Source organism: Dreissena polymorpha, chromosome 11 (assembly GCF_020536995.1).
Source record: "Dreissena polymorpha isolate Duluth1 chromosome 11, UMN_Dpol_1.0, whole genome shotgun sequence".
Classification (NCBI taxonomy): domain Eukaryota; kingdom Metazoa; phylum Mollusca; class Bivalvia; order Myida; family Dreissenidae; genus Dreissena; species Dreissena polymorpha.
The window spans coordinates 44,268,872-44,286,008 of NC_068365.1; the positions used below are offsets into that span (position 1 = coordinate 44,268,872).

The following is a 17,137-nucleotide window of genomic DNA, read 5'->3' on the forward strand; positions in this document are numbered from 1 at the left end:
ATTTAAGGACTGACACAATATGTTGAGCATATTATACAAATGAAGGTATCTGTAAATACAAAAAAAAGAAAAACACTTGCTTACATAACATACATTCAATGAGTTATGAAATTATAGATTTGAGGTGAAAAATCCTATTTTTTTGTACTTTAGGCGGCCATTTTGGAAGCCATTTTGACTTATATGCAATATTTAATTCATTTTTTTCATGTAGAAACATATTTTAATTAGTTAATAATATGAAACAGCTAATTTTAATTCCAAAAACAGAATATTTTTTATCAAATATGGCAGTAACATGTAATTTCCTAAAGTTTGGCGGCCATCTTGGCGGCCATTTTGAAAATGGCGGCCATCTTGAAAATTGGAGATGGGTCCATAGCTAAAAATGAATAAAATACTTAAATCTACAAATGTGCCAAGTTTGTTGCTTTTATCAAAAAGTGAACAATCATTTCACCATATGACCCCACTATTACGAGGACTGCATTTTGATGTAATATTTCCCAACCAAATAATACCATTCCATACAAGAACTTGTACAAACGTGTGAACAATACAACTAATTGTAACTGTTTTGAATAATTCTCGACTTTTGCAGGTGCATATTGTAAAATATTGGAATTGGAATACATGTCAGTGGTGATTTTTTTGTATTTACTAAATTATGTGACGAGACTGTACACACATACTAGTATGCATTATACACATTGAAGTTTTTTTAAATACTTCACAGCAAGTAAAAAAATGTTATTGAACACATGCTTTTCAATCAATTCTTTCAGTTTCTATCACTGGTAAATACTTACACGGAATACAATTTAAGGTAATATTACCCCACCCACTCATGTAAAATCATAGAATCATTTGTGCAAACATGCGCACCATTTCTATAAAAAAACATTTATTTTCAAATCTACTCATTTTCAATGTTTTACTAACTACGCGCAAATGTAACTTATACGTAAATTAGTGAATTTAAGTACATTTTCATTCCTTAATTGCATTTTTGAAATGTTGATTGGGTAGATACATTGTTAATATTGCAGATTGTGTAAAGGAATTTTCCAAATAAATCGATCTAAGATAACTTTTTTATTTTCGATTTGTATGCAGTCAACAGTATATCTTTCAAGTAGAAAACGAAATAATTAATACGGACGATACACAAATTATGTCAAGGAGTGTTCATCGTACACATCGGTAGTAAACAATCCTGATAATGAACGTTAATCACATAGTTGCTTCTACAACACTCCCATGATGTTTAGATTTCTCATGTGTGACATTAACGGTGCAATGACTAGGCGTCACCTGAAGCATGTTTACTTGAACTCGAGTGTCTGAAAAGATCGGCAGTCAACCGCATGAGTTTTTGTTTCTACCCGGTTAACTTTTAAAGACATGCCGCAATGCAAAGGCCATGAGTCAATCATTGCACTGAGTGTATCGTAAATGGCTTAGACTAACGCACATAGAGTCATAGAGCGTTAGGAGGAATATTAAACATACCCTAATATGCCTTAGATATAGAGCTGCTCTTAATAATTTGCTTGACGAGACTTAAAATCCATCAATCAAACGTTGTCTTTACCTTTTCATTTTCCCCCAATGAAGAAGCTGGCTTAATAATTAAATAAGCATGCTGTGGTGGAAATTATTGTGAAAATTCCTTTTATTTTATAAGATATCAAATGATTATTCAATCCGATTTTACTGATTCCATCTGTCATTTAATGACAGTTATAGGCAGTAATGGATGCAAGTCAAAGAACATGCTAAATATCAAAGAGACTTAACTGATTTTATATATCTCAGTACGAATACACGTTAGATTGCTACGAAGAAATATTACAGTCCAAACTGCAACACAATATTTTATTGTATTCAACCCATTTATGCCTAGCGTCTAGAAAAAAGACATTGGCAAACAGCGTAGACCATGATGAGACTCCACATGATGCGGCGTCTCATGAAGATCTTCGCTGTTTGCTGAAAGGAATTTCTGTAAGAAATATTTAAATATAAAAATAAATATACTAGACATCCCTAATTTTGGTAATTAATTGATCCAATTTAGAAGGATGGGAGAGTCCACTAGGCGTAAATGGGTTAAAGTAAGAACCACATACGTCACTTATATTATAATGAAAATGTGAAACTTGACACATTCGAATATTTATTATTTAACTCCAATAGCATAGACCTTTTTTTCTAAATGTGCCTTACGTGGCTAAAGAATGATAGCACCCAGAGTCTGACTCAGCACTCCTATCTAATCAACTGGGCTTTCTTTTCGATTACTGTTCCAATGCGGCGTATTTGAAAGAATATCTATGTCATATTGAGTCAAGGTCATTCAATGCCTCCTGAATGTACAATATAATGAGTAATACTGAGCTACGAGTGCGGTTCTTCATTCAAATGGTTTAACCTTTAATGCTTGCATTTACTGTTCTGCGACGCTAGTTTTCTTGTATGCTTCATGGTGTGTTACATGTATCGTCCGTTTTGTACATCGTATGCTTAAACTTGCCATAAATAAACGACTAGTGTGGGTGAATAACAATTGTTATTCTTTTATATTTATGTTGTTTCATTATTCCTTCTTTGGAGACCAATTGCAAATAAAAAAATCATTTAACTTATTTAGTTTTTGCGAAAAATGTTTAATTGGTTGCGTGACATTGTGTCTTAAAATCAAAATATACCCACCGGATTATAATGAAACATGTTGAGGGACATTATTGATAAATTGTAAAAACAAGAATTTTAAACGTTAATTGTAAAAATGCATGATCAGAACAACAGGCCCAAGAAAAACAACAAAATATGTATTTAATGAACAAAATTATTAAAAACACCTTAGATCTCTGGTCCATAACGCTTTTGTCTTTACCACTCGTTTACTCTGACTTTAACATGCATGCCTTACTTATAAGAAAGCTTTGAGTTAAGAGCGTTACTATCGTTACTTACGCTTTCTGTTTATATCATTTTTTATTGACAAATGACATGTTATCTATAGCCATAGTATGCATATATTTTATCGATAATTATCGACTTCAATTCTGCGTCCAGAGCTTACAACCATAGTAAAATGTTGCAAAAGTCATGTTGGCGTTGGCGTAATCTATTATCAGCAGTTAACACACACCAGTAAGGGTACATAATGATGGTATTTTATAATAGCCACATTAGATTCTCCCACGCCGAATAACGTAAAGTTGTTACGCCTTTCCTAGGTACGGAGACTTGGAGGATTATTTGTATTGTCCTCTCTGCTGTCCTTCCAGCTGTGATTCGTCGCTGTATGACTGACGTAGAGCGATACCGTTCCAATTACAGAGAGAACTGATTATAAAAACTCTGCCATTGGAGCTTAGCGCTAGTAAAGTTTCAAGTACTCATGCGAATAGAAAGCCTGTATGAAAGAACGATATTATATTTTCAAGAAGCGTTTGGAACTAAATAAGAGTGTCATTGACTTTGCGCCATTTAATTGTTTTGCTTTAAAATTGGATTGAATTTATATATTTAATATATATATATTTATTTATTTTGGGGTGATAAACATACAGTGTTTGAGAAATTAACTTCTATAAAAATGCAGTCAACGACGTTTGCTTTTTTAGCAACAGCAGTGTGTGTATATATAACAACATATATATCTACAGCATATGGTGAGTATACAATCTTCGAGGTTTTTTTTAAGTACTTTTTTCAGACAGCAATGTCATCTTCAGTAAAAACAATAAAAGGCTTATGCTCTGGCGTACAATTATAAAAATATCAGTCTATTGTTTTACGTTTAAATATGTCTATTGTAATATGTTATATCAACAGGCACGTTAATTTCATAGGAAAAAATTTGAACAATTATTTTCCAAAACTGAATTAAATCAAGTTTGTGCATTATAAATGTTTCGATATATTGATATAATGATTTAAACGACTAATCGGCTATAATGTTAATATGTTTGAGAAACGAACGCAGATTGCAGTTATATAATTTATGGCATACTATAAAGCGTTGTGTTCAATGTATTAAGTGCTTAAATAGCAAGCACATTCACTACTCTACATAATTTAATGGCACCAATGCAAATATAAACATTCAAAATTTATATTTAAAAAAAAAACAACATCTCGACAACTTTGACTATAAGAGTTATCATAAATGAAACGACTGTCATTTCGAAAATTGCCTAAGATATAGTGACTGTATGTGTAATATATTACAAATGTGCGTTTTATATGAGGAAACAAAATATATGATTTACTAAATTAATATCTATTATCATTAACAGAGATGCGGGTAAGTTTTATATCTCTTTATTTCTTAAGCACACGTTAAACTGCGAGTACTAAAGACTTCTTAAAACACAATTAAAGCTGTGTTAACAGTCCTTCGGGTTTAACAAGACGTGTTGTGTTGTGAAAAGTCTCCATACTTTTAATAACTCTGATAATGCTGTCAAGCTTCTGCAACACTCGTACTACTTGTAACGAGAAATATAACTCTAGATACTGTGGAGTCCTAACACGGTTTATTGTGCGTGGTACGTTTAATTTGCTTCGCTATATTAACTTGTTTGTTTTATTAAATCAAAGTATGATAAAAATTGTATAGTCGGTAACCCATGTACATACAATAACCGACGTACACATACATTATATTAAGATCATTTGTTAATTGATAGCAATCGGAATAAATAAATATTTTTAAACGAGTTTCTAAATTAGTTTCATAGCGGTAAATGAAAGTAAATATTATATGGCAAGGTTAGTCCTATCATAATCGTAAGCAAACAATACGCATGGCATACACTTTCAATGACTCAATACTAAACAAAGTAGTTTTAAACAAGCTCTAATCCCAATTACGAAAATAATATTTTCAGAAGTTATGTTTGAATGTTCCGTAAAATAAACCAGTTAAGTGCACAAAATGGTTTTAATAACAAACGACTTCCGTTAAAATACTTTTTTATATTGAACTTAAACAAGTGTTACACGTACAGACATTGCCATTGCGCGTTATAAGGATTTAAGATGTCTATATATGACTGAAACAATGCAATCAAGTTGTTAAATGCGACAATAAAATGTTATCAAATGTGTTTGTTATAATTGACTTGTAACAAAATACTTGAATCAATATGTACGTGCCTTTTTAACAGACATTTATGGACAGAAGTGTTTAAGTCTAACGGCTTTGTTTTCTAAGAATTTCGTAAACTAGTCTGATTTCAAATACCAATGGCCCTGTGTTGATTATATGCCTTTATTCGTAACGGTTTATCTGTTAGATCATGACGTTTAAGTAACAAATTGTTGCTTTGGTTTGCATAACAAAATCCAACGAGCGATGCGTGTAGTGTTTCCGCATCCAGGCGTCACGGTATTCTTCGGTTTCGTAAAAGCAGCTCAGATAAATACATACACAATTAGATCACCATTAATATAGCTCGATAGTACTCACAGGGTAATTCATAAACGATCTTTCTGAAATTCATGTTGTTATCAATAGGCAAAATTATCGGCTAATTGCAAGCAATTGTGGAGTACAATTCTACGTGATATTGGATAATTGATACACTTAAATACACTATTTGTATAACGTCAATAACTTTTATGGGAATGTATTTAAAAGAATTAGTTTCACGTTATATGCATGTAAAAATTGAGCATTTATGGGATCAATTACAAGCATACATGTTAGTTATACAATATTACATTGTATTATTATGAGGATATCCCGTACACAATACAAACAAATAAGCCACAACCAACAAAATTACTGGAAGCTCCATGAACTCACTAAGTTTTGTGCATGCCGTTAATAGCTATTTATTTAAGCTTTCCACGTAATCAAAGCGTATTGTTGTTGAAGGCAGTCTCGAAAGACGAAAACACACCGATGAATTGTTTCGCGAGTGACAATGTTCATGTTGCAAACAACATAAAGTATAAATAATAGGTATGCACTTATTTCTTTGTTCCGTTCTAACATCAAATTACCGTAACATTTTGACTGCAAACGAACGGGTCTTGTCGCAACCAGACTTAAAGTAGGCATCGCTATCATGATAATGAATGCAAATAAAACACTACTAAAATAGCCGCTTACTCAGGTATGGAAAGGTTTACGACCTTCATTTGCATCTCGCAGGAAATTGCCGCTTGTAAATGAAGGGCTTAATAGCCATCGTGGTCACATTAATACACTAAGTTGCATTAATTTACTATGGTATAAATTTAATTAGTTTACGGAAACTACACAACTCCGTTTGCTAGTATGATGTGTTTTTTATAGTTCGTCATGTTAATACAACATGCTTATTAATTGTTTGTTATTTTACAAACGCTTTATTCAATGCAGTTCCGAAATAATAACAAACGCACAAAACAATGCATTCTTAACAGAAGCTTTTGATCAGAATGCAGTTGATCTCTATGAAATTATATTAAATAACAAATTTCCCTACTTTTGCAATACTGCTTACAGCACGGATAAAACATAACACGCATCTTAACATAATTGAGAATTAATTTAACTGTTGTGTTTAGATCAACATGCAAACGGAACCAAACTATTGAGAAACAGAACATGCATTCATTTGTGTAAAACATTGAATGTACATTCAACGAGTATCACTGTTTTTTAGGCGTTAAATTGCGTAAATAACGTTCTTTGTATCTTTCGCAACAAGTGTCCTAAATGACTTGTCGTTATTAAAAGCCTTATGAAATGCACAGGGTGTCCCCACTATGTCAATTTGACAAGGTAATTAAAACGTGGTTATCAATAAAGCAGCCGAGGTTACAAAAAACATATATCATACAAAGAGCAAATCAACAATGCAGATACGTTAGACATAAGAAACTTATCGGCTTGAATGCAACGCCATTTACAAAATAATGTAAAACATGATTCAGTTTACAATTTTTAAACGGTTTTGCATTTTCGTCTTTAACATTCACCTAAAATGCATGACAATATATTTCTCGTGCACATGTTAACATACATGGATACATTTAACCTTTCTGAAACTCTTAATACATAACAAATGCGTTTCTGTTCTTCATTACTTTGTAATAAGATGTGATACGTATAGTCTTGTATTTAAGCATTATTTTCGTGAAGAAATGTTAATTATGCATGCGGGTCATTCATCGACATGCAATCATCGACATACACACTTTAATTATCTTGATCCTTTTCTAAACATATTGGTCCTGTCAATTAAATACAGTGGTTATATTTCAGGCTACAAATGCTCAGGACCTTGGGCCATACATGCGTGCTATGGAGGTAAGTTGAATAAAACTGCTCGTACGACGTCGCGTTTGCGACAAATTCTGTAACAATTGCTGCAATACTACGTGTACTGTCGTGTTCTGTTAGTAGTCGTTGTCGTTAAACGTGCCAATTTAATAGGCATTTTTGAAATATTTAATAATTACCATTTAAGCTCAAGGAATTGTTGTATTCTAGTGGATCATTTGCAAACAAAGCAAACCGTTTGTTCGTATATGTCAACGGATAAACATTGACACTTTCAATTACACTGCGTAATCAAGTATCCACATTATTCCATATCAATCAACAAATGCTATTGAGCCAAAACTGTTTAGGAAGCATATAGTGGGCACATATTCCCCCAGGGCATTCAATAAACGAACAGGTATTAGCCATATGCAACTTTTATCATTAGAGATACAAGCTCGTGTTAATGAATCATCTTAATAGTCTAAAGGGTGCAATCCTTTGTATGTCTCATATGTTTTCTACTCCCATTAGGAGTGTTATTTTCACTAAATGAATTGACCAAATTAGGTACTAGGTACGCCCTTATCGACTGAGATTGTTTTCAATGCACCACAGTATTTAAAGTGTCATGCGATTGCAACACTAACAAAACAAGCACCACGTTTTATACAAAACGCGGAATTTATAAGAAAACATTGTAAAATTCACGCAGGCGTTAACTGAGCCCGACATATACGTATACTTCTTTTTATCGCTTTAAGATACAATACACTTTTCGAACAGTTTGCCTATTTGAAATGGGTCTTTCAGAATTATTATTGAGCAACACACATATCATGTCAATATCAACGTATATCTTATCAGTTTTATTTCGTTGTAAATTAATTAATATGATTAAATAATGCAATTATGGTGCTTTAGTTATGATACAATTGATATGCAATTAATAACTATTGCAATTCTCTTACAGGTAACGGTAAACGTTCCGGCCTACCCACATTTAAATCAGACCTCGAATCGGACGAACTTAAAAACAGACAAAACATTTTACGACAGTTACTATTTCCCGATACGCTGCTGCCAAGCGTTTCTCACAAGAAGGACATGTTGTCGGAAAGCAGTGATATCGAAGACGATGTAAATAGTTTATTTCCAGAACTTGAGGACTATGATCGGTCAAGGGACATGGCTAAGGCCCGAAATCTGCTAAGTGAAATGGTTTGTAGTATTCAACTCGTTTAATGTATGTACTCTTTAAGCACTGCTGTTTATTTATATCAACGTTTTGTGTTTAAATTTGTGTATGCATAGAGAAAACTAGGATACGGTATTTCCGATCGGTTAAGATGACCTTAAAGTAGAACGGCTTGTTTTGGGGCTAATTACCAATGGACATGTGTACTCATATTCGATATTTAAATTGTTCTCATGAAAACTTTGTAGTATTGCTTCGTAACTAATCAAATGCCATACATCATTTATATAATGTATTTAAGTTGTATTCAGTAAACTCTTGATGTCAAATGTAGACAACATACACATGCATACTCGAACATCGGCAATAAATTTAATACTTGGTATACGTATATTATGTCACAAATACCTGTGAGATTCGATATGTAGCGACACAATTTTATATGAAAGCTTAACTGATTCGCGTTGGAAAGATAAAAACAAACACGTTGTAACTCAATGTTAATGTACAAAAACACGAAGATTCATGTTAATAAAACATAAACAACAAATATTGGTAAATGAAAGTCATATGGGTTTTGTAAATAAAATGTTCCTGTATCATTTTATTTGCACTCATTTCCGTGTATATTTACAAATGATGTCAGTTTTGTGCAAACCAATTTACTCGTACTTGTTCATCTGATTTCAGTTGCTACAAAAACGACAAAGGAATTCATTGGACAGCAATTTCATGTTCAGTCGATAGTGAAGTGACTCTCAGAGAACACAGAGCATGTACTCGACATCATCTTTGAGGTTTACGTGTAAAAAATGCTTTTTCAACTTACAAGTATCATCTGATTACCTTTGGAATAAAATGCGAAAAATATAAATTAGTTTATAAAGCACATTTAATCATTTAAACAGTGAACCACGGAAAGATACTGCCTATATATAGATATAGATATAAATATATACAATATATTTATCGTTACATATATATATATATATATATATATATATATATATAAATATATATATATATCGTTAAAAATGCTGATTCGCAACCAATTAAAATAAATGCACGTGATAACTGAGGACTTGTTTGTGTCGTTTTTACCCTAATAAAGTACATAGAGAGGGTTTTATACGAAAGCATTGCCACAAACACGATACCATTTAATTTAATATGGCAAATGACCAACAATGTTAACACACTATATTAATTCGATAGGATATTTCCCTGTGTAAGATTATATCCTGTAAATGCATCCTGTATCCTGTAAACGTATTCTTAAATTGCTCATAGAAGTAGTTCATGTCCACGCATTTGAATACATAACAATTGTTGTGTTGAAAAACAGTGCAGAAACAATAGCAGTGTTGGTAGTGTTGTTAAAGTCTAATTAACTACCACAATACATAATTGGTATATACACACGTATCAAATTGTGCCTCGCCCATAGGTGCACATGCACAGTCATTGTTTATAATACGGCTGTTGTATTATCAAAATAATTTTTGGTATTATATGGGGAATAAAAAATGCACGTGCCCTATCTCATGGTCGGTGGCTTTTATCTTCTTGATACCAAACCGAATCAAGTGATGCCGGAACCATTTAAAAAAGAGCTACGATGTATAGTCATACTGAATAGTCCACGTCAACATATTTATAGATATTTGATTTCCTCGCAGCTGGTGTGTTCAGACATTGGCCTGGTTAATTGAATGATGGAATCAATGTTCTCACATGCAGTTGAATATTTAAATATAAAGGTGAATACATGTAACATGTTTCTTCCAGAATTTGTACAGGCAATCTTTAATTGAACTCCACTTGCAATATTATTACATGACTGTTAATATTTATTTACATTAGAATGGGTGTGAACGACCTAAGAGTATGAGTCATGTGTCATATGTTTCCGAAAGGACAATCACTTTTGGATTCAAGCAAATAAAAAGAAATTAATTAATTGGTGAAATAACAAACAGCTTAAACACACAGTTTGAAATACCAATCTTATTGTTAATAGAAATAAGGTATTTAATACTAATCTAACGGTAATTGCTAATCAAATTAATTTTAATTGTTAAAACACAATGGGTGTCTAATCTCTGTGTATATAGCGATCGTAAACCCGTTCAACTATTTGCCTTAACCAATTATGGACAATACGTTTTATTCATCGTTTGGTAATTTTTTTTAATGCATTTATGATCTCGAATTCATCAATTGGCAGTAAAATGAAAATATTCTTTATGTATATTATGTAAAAAATCTATTAATGCTTATACAAAAGCCCAAACTATTTACGACAAGTTTAAGTTTATGTTTTCTAAACAAAGTGACACATCGAGAAGTTATTCAAACACAAGAATACATTACACGCATATATTAATAACGGAAACATGTCGTCCTAAATTGTAATTTTTACATTTTGCAGGGTCATATGGGAAAAGCACAGTGCATATGTTCATTAACTCTGATTGGCATATTGAATATGCAACGTACGGTGAAGGCAAATATACGTACAATCTGCTATAACGACGACTTAAAGGTCAATGAAAGTCGTAGCATAAACCTTTGAACTATTTACTATTAATAGAACTAATAAGAGATATAGAGTAATATAATCAAATGACTTTCAAGGCTATTCTTAAAGGTTAATTAATAAGCAGACATATAAATATGCCTTTGTTAAACTGTGTTCTGAATTCCAATACGTTTGAATTACTATTAGTATGCCTTTATTAATGGAAATAATGTGGAATTACATCGATAATGCTTAATGAGAAAATGTATATAATTTCACGGTGATAGGGCGAATACTACAACTTTTCCGCTAACCGTCGAAATTTTATACTTCTGACAAGAGCACCGTATCCTTCTGTCAAAAACATGGCCGCAAACTTTTTAGCGAGTCCAGAAATGAAAGAAAAAAACAAAAAAAGAAGGTAAGTTGGTAATAAAAAGATATTCCATCGAACGAAGTATATACTTTACATCTAATTACCGTTTACCGCATCAAAATTGAGTCTCTATTAACTTCAAAATAGTGAAAACAATTTGAGGATGTCGTGAAAGAAGTGACTTTCATGACGCAAAAAGTCGTACTTTTGCAGATTTTAAACATTTTAAATGAAAGATTTTTTGTTAAACGGTATTGTATGGTAGAAGAACCAATTAACAACACATTAGGGTATGCTTTATTCAATATAACAGTGATTTTTGCATTTACACGTGTTAGCAAGTATGCACCGCTCAACACTGACATTATAGAAATATAAACACCGCTCAACAATGTCCGTAAATGCAACGCATCTTTATGATTTGTTGGCACCGCTTTATTCTGATATATTTTCTTTCAGAAGGAAGAGACGTTCAAATGTATGTTTGAACAAACCAAAAAAACACGAAAAGGAGACTTTCATCCGGGTGCCGAATATTACAATGTACTTTGTAAATAATTGGTTTTCAATTGGTTTTTTTTAATACTTGACGGAAATAACTATTATGATTCGAACCCTTTACATCTCGTTACAACGGACCGCGCTACCACAACAATATAGATGAATTGAAACATGAGACTTAAACATGTGCCCTCCACGTACTGAAAAGCAAGACAATCGATCCCTGTGAACCTTTTTTTGGTGCAAGCATGCCATCATTTTCAAGATCAATTCTGGGACATGTAACTTGTATAAATGGAAGATTATCGTAAATAAATTCAGCTCACGATGGCTCGTTCTAGCTTATCATTTTAAACCATGTGCAGAAGTTAGCGGTGCCACGAATTTCACTGACACGGAATATTAATACGGTGTTAATAATCAGTGTTGCGCGGTGCATCGATATTTATGTAAGTGATGCATGTTTTCACCAAAAAAATAGGCCTTTAACAGATATTTAAACAAACAAGTTAGTATGGCATGTTTTTGTATATGTACAATGATTTAAGTCTGTCACATCAGGTCTGACACATCGCCAATCATCTGATTATTACATTTTTTCACAAGTACGAACGGTGGCGACCGCGACACGATTTTTTGTAAACTCTATTTCAAAGTCATGCTTAATATTTCACGTCTGGTAAACTATTAAATAGACGACATATTGGTTCAGAAATTCGACGGAGTGCTTCGCAAGTGGCAATAATTTTGCAGTATCTTATAAAAAAACATCGTGTCACCCACTTACCTGATATTGCTTCGTCCGCCATGTTTATTTTCGTCAGAGGGGTACGGTGCTTTTGTCAGAAGTATAACATTTTGACGGTGAGCGGAATGTGGTAATCGCCCTATCATCGTGAATTTGTGATAAATAAAATAAACTGTTGCTTACAAGTTAAATTATTATTACCATTCCAGTTTAATAGAATTGTATAAAATAGAAAGAGTCTGGGAAATTTTATTTCGTATGATTGTCTCTAATATGAATTGCCGGAAACGATATTTACGACTAGTTTTTTGGACGATGTTGCCTGCATGAATGATCTGTAGCGAATAAAACGTCTGTCCTTCTTGCTGACTAGCACATACCGCAAACAGACGTTTTAGTGTTGCAATGATAATAACACAAGATTTGTTTAGGCTTGTATCTGCGGCATTCAGAATCAAAGGCGCCAATTGTTGACATTCTATAGAACCTATATAATATATGCGTGCGAAATTAAACCTGTGTTAGCGTATATTGTGTTAGCATGCAAAACAACAACTTATATGTAATTCAAAGTGTATTTATACTACCAATTATGGAAAATATCGATATTGCAAGCAAAACATCAAAGCATGTCTATTTATTTCAACATAAAATATTGAATACAACGACTTTGCTGTGTAACATTTAGTGTATGCGTGCCACAATCTGCGACTTATTATTATTTCAACAGTTATAACGCAAATAAAACATGACATTTCTCCTTGCGTAAACATGGTGTAAAACAACATGACCAACAACACACCAAAAACATTTAACATTAACAAAGCCGAACAAAAATGTGTGTTTATACATATTGCCGCCTCTGAAGCATGTTTGTATATGCCAACACAGGTGACGAGTTGTACCGAAAATAACAATTTAAACTTATATCCTAACATTAAATAATAAAGTTTGACACACAATCGTAAGATCTGCAATGGAATATAAATGATGCTGTTATAAAGACGTAAATCCAATAAAAGCATGCCATATACTGTTCACTTCGATTAAAATATAATGAGCGTGTTTTGTGCGTTCAACTTGTGTTTAATAATTTCAGTGATACACATAAGCATCGTATTTCATGAACATTTTGTTCAAGTTTCATATCTTCGGTTTTGCATTTTTTAAGAAAGTAAAATTATTAACGGAAAGGCACAATATGTACGTTGGAAATAATATGTTAAGTTGTTTCTTATTAAACAACGGTGTGCTTCGAGTCTTTTAGGTTTACAAAAACATGTTTCTGCTGGGCTACGATTCCTTTAGGATTCACATAAATATTATAATGGTGTGTTTCGAGTCCCAACACGTTGTCATTTTACGAGTAGCTTTTAATTTTCTTCGCTACATAAAAAATCATACGTTTCAAAGTATAATATTGTTAAAGCAGTCGGTTACCCTGTACGAAAAACCGCGCCCATACCAGTTCATGATACACATATAAGTGAATGCAATCGTAAAACATAAATATATTAAAAACTGAGATTGGTAAAGATGCGTTTAATAAAAATAAATAGCTCATTTAAATGTCTTATAATAGTCGTAAGTCAATAATGCGCATAAAATAACAATTACTCCATTCTACATCAGGTGCGATTAAACATTACATCATATCAATAGCAATGAACGTGCACGTATGTTTTCCTTGCATTTCCAAATAAACTTTTTGCAAGTAATTGTTGCATCAACAAATGTGTTATTTTTGTTTTCACACACCTTACAAATAAAAGTTTCTAAGACAATCACCTTTGTTGTCAACGCATTTGGTACATATGTATGATTCAAAATACAATTTTTCCGTCGTCCGTTGTTTAACTGTATTTATTTTGGTATATCCTTACATAAATGGCGTTTGCTGAACAAATTGTTGCTACAGTTTGCATAATTACCCTTTACCAATTTGTACCGCCTGCGACCCGTGTAGTGTTTCCAAAGTCAGGCGTCACGGAATTATTTGGTTTCCTGATTACAGCTCAGATAAGTATATACACGTTGAAGCTCTTTGTTATTTAGCTCCATAGGCCACAATTGAATACATTAACGTTAGTTCTGCAATTTATGTTGAAATAATAAGGAACAATTATTGGCTAATTGCGAGCAATTTAAGGATTGCAGATCCAATTGCGTTTGGTTAAGCGATACAATTAAACACGTTGTGTTTTTACGTGCATGGCTTCCTGTTGTGTTTGTTTAAATACGCATTTGAACGCGTTTTGGAATGACTGTTAAAGGTGCCTTTTCATGTTTGGGTAAATTGACAAAATTGTTAAACAAGTTGTTTCAGATTCGCGAATTTTCATTTTAGTTATGATATTTGTGAGGAAACAGTAATTCTGAACATTTGCCAAGGTCTAAAATAGCCATTATATGCATCTTTTGACGCTTTCACAACCAGAAAATCATAAAGCGCTGGCAACGCAAAACGAATTAATAATTTGGAGAAAGTGTTGTTGTCGTTATATTTTGGGAAACTACGAGGATTGCTTATATAAAGTATAAAATACACACAGCATTGTATCCGGAAGGATGGCCGAGTGGTCTAAATGGTAGACTGTTTACTCCAGGACTCCAGGTGACACTGGTTCGAGCCCTGCTGACGGTTACCTTTTTCCTGTTTTTTATTGTATTCTTGACTTTTTTACTGGAGTTCTTTATATCCAATGCTAACATTTATCAATCTAAAGCATTTAATGACAAACTTGAAAACATGCCAAAATCTGTGAAAAGGCCCCTTTAAAAACAATTGAAATCAATGCAGCAATGGTAAATAGATGGATAGATAGACTTTTATTTTCCTCCAATCATGAAGAGAGCATAACTTATAATACAGATTATAATCAAGGAAGTACAATCGAGTATAACACATACAAGAGATCAAAATGAAACAACTCAATACTGCCATTAGATTATTTAAAAAGATAAGAAACATAACTAGATCTAGAACACTTATATATAAATAATTGTTAATTCCCTAGGGAACTAATCAGATTGAAAAGAACAAAGGAGACGTCCATTTTTTCAGTGTAACTTATTCGCCGAGGATATGTCTTAAGGCGAAAACAAAAACACAGACATAGTAGGCGAATATACTGTTTATAAGTGGCAAATTGTGCCTTCCATGGAATACTGCTTTACGCATAAGTCCATGAAAATCATAGTCATTTTCTTTTTTTATCACATAGTACTCAACATTTTTTTCTAACTTTGAACTAAATACCTGTGTACTATTTGAGCCTACAAATGCTCAGGATCTTGGGCCATATACATGGTTGCTATGGATGCAAGTTGTATACAAAAGTGACAGTTGTATCTCTTCGTTCAATAATCGGCGACACTATATGGTATACTGTTTTATCTTCAATTATTCATTTAGCTTTTTAATGAGCGCAGTCCTTGATGTTAAATACGATTACCGTACCGTTTAATTAAGTCAATTTGACTATAACTTTGTAATTACCATTTAAGTTTGTATAGAGTTAAATATTCTATCAAAACGTCCATTTTTATGAGAATATTATTGCAGCTCCATTAAAAGTCGAAATTGTATTAGATTATTTTTGAAGAACTGCATGCCACGTGTACCTATTTTGTAATAAATGTAATAATTGACACTTTAAATAACGCCACATTACTAATAATTAACGTGATTCTAACACGATCAAAATCACCAATTGAGACACAATCGCTGTTATTATTAAATAGTTAACACATATTCTCTCGGGAAAATCGAAAGAAAAAGAGGCTATTAGTGATACAAAGCTTCCCTTGATCTGGAGCGTCAACGCCAGCAGCTCAGTGATGATGTTAACTATTTGAAGGCGCTGTCGATGCGCAACAACCTCGTCTGCTCTGGCATTCTGTTAGACAACTCCACCGGAAGCGAGACCCCGGCAGTAACTGAACGCAAGTTCCGTGACTTTTTGCATGAGAAGATGAAGATCGCGAGGGAGACAGTAGAGGCGCTACGCCTCGAGAGGGTGCACCTGATGCCGTCGCAGCCGATCGCGGGGAGAGTGCGGGGCGTGGTAGCGCGTTTTGCCTTTTTTAAGAAAGGAAACGGTAAGTCAGCAGTGGCCGGAGCTTAGCTGAAATTTTTATGTGAACGAACAGTTCCCCACGGACGTTCAAGCGCGGAGGGCCAGACTTTTCATTAAAGTGAAGGCTGCCAAGCGAGAAGGAAAGCGTGCACGGTTATCCTTCGACACGGCATGCCCGTCAGGGACTAGGATTACGTGGGAGATGAACTTTCTATTTTATCCTGGAATATACAGCGACTTAACAGCGACAAACAATCATGTAAATGTCTTGTTGATATTTTAGCCAAAAAGGATATATGTCTTCTATATGCATCAGGGTTTAATGTTAACAGTAACATTGAGCTTAATGGTTACATTTCACATAACTTTTACAGAAAATTTCAACATAACAATGCTAGGCGTAGTAGTGGTGGTGTTAAACTTTACTATGAAGAATGTTTA

The 17,137-nt window shown here is 33.2% G+C and overlaps 1 protein-coding gene across 1 annotated transcript; it reads left to right on the top strand.

Moving 5' to 3' along the window:
* Positions 1-3,408: 3,408 nt before the first annotated feature.
* Positions 3,409-9,438, top strand: LOC127851536 (uncharacterized). Its single transcript, XM_052385358.1, has 4 exons — positions 3,409-3,683; positions 7,274-7,318; positions 8,247-8,494; positions 9,162-9,438. Exons 1-4 carry the CDS (start codon positions 3,608-3,610, stop codon positions 9,216-9,218), a joined length of 426 nt encoding a protein of 141 aa, XP_052241318.1. The 5' UTR covers positions 3,409-3,607; the 3' UTR covers positions 9,219-9,438.
* Positions 9,439-17,137: the final 7,699 nt, after the last annotated feature.

Excerpts from the sequence above, each read along its gene's own strand:
- LOC127851536 (XM_052385358.1), top strand. The coding sequence starts at position 3,608 with ATGCAGTCAACGACGTTTGCTTTTTTAGCAACAGCAGTGTGTGTATAT. Across the intron at positions 3,684-7,273 it reads ATATATATCTACAGCATATG|GCTACAAATGCTCAGGACCT; the intron begins GTGAGTATACAA and ends GTTATATTTCAG. Across the intron at positions 7,319-8,246 it reads CATACATGCGTGCTATGGAG|GTAACGGTAAACGTTCCGGC; the intron begins GTAAGTTGAATA and ends ATTCTCTTACAG.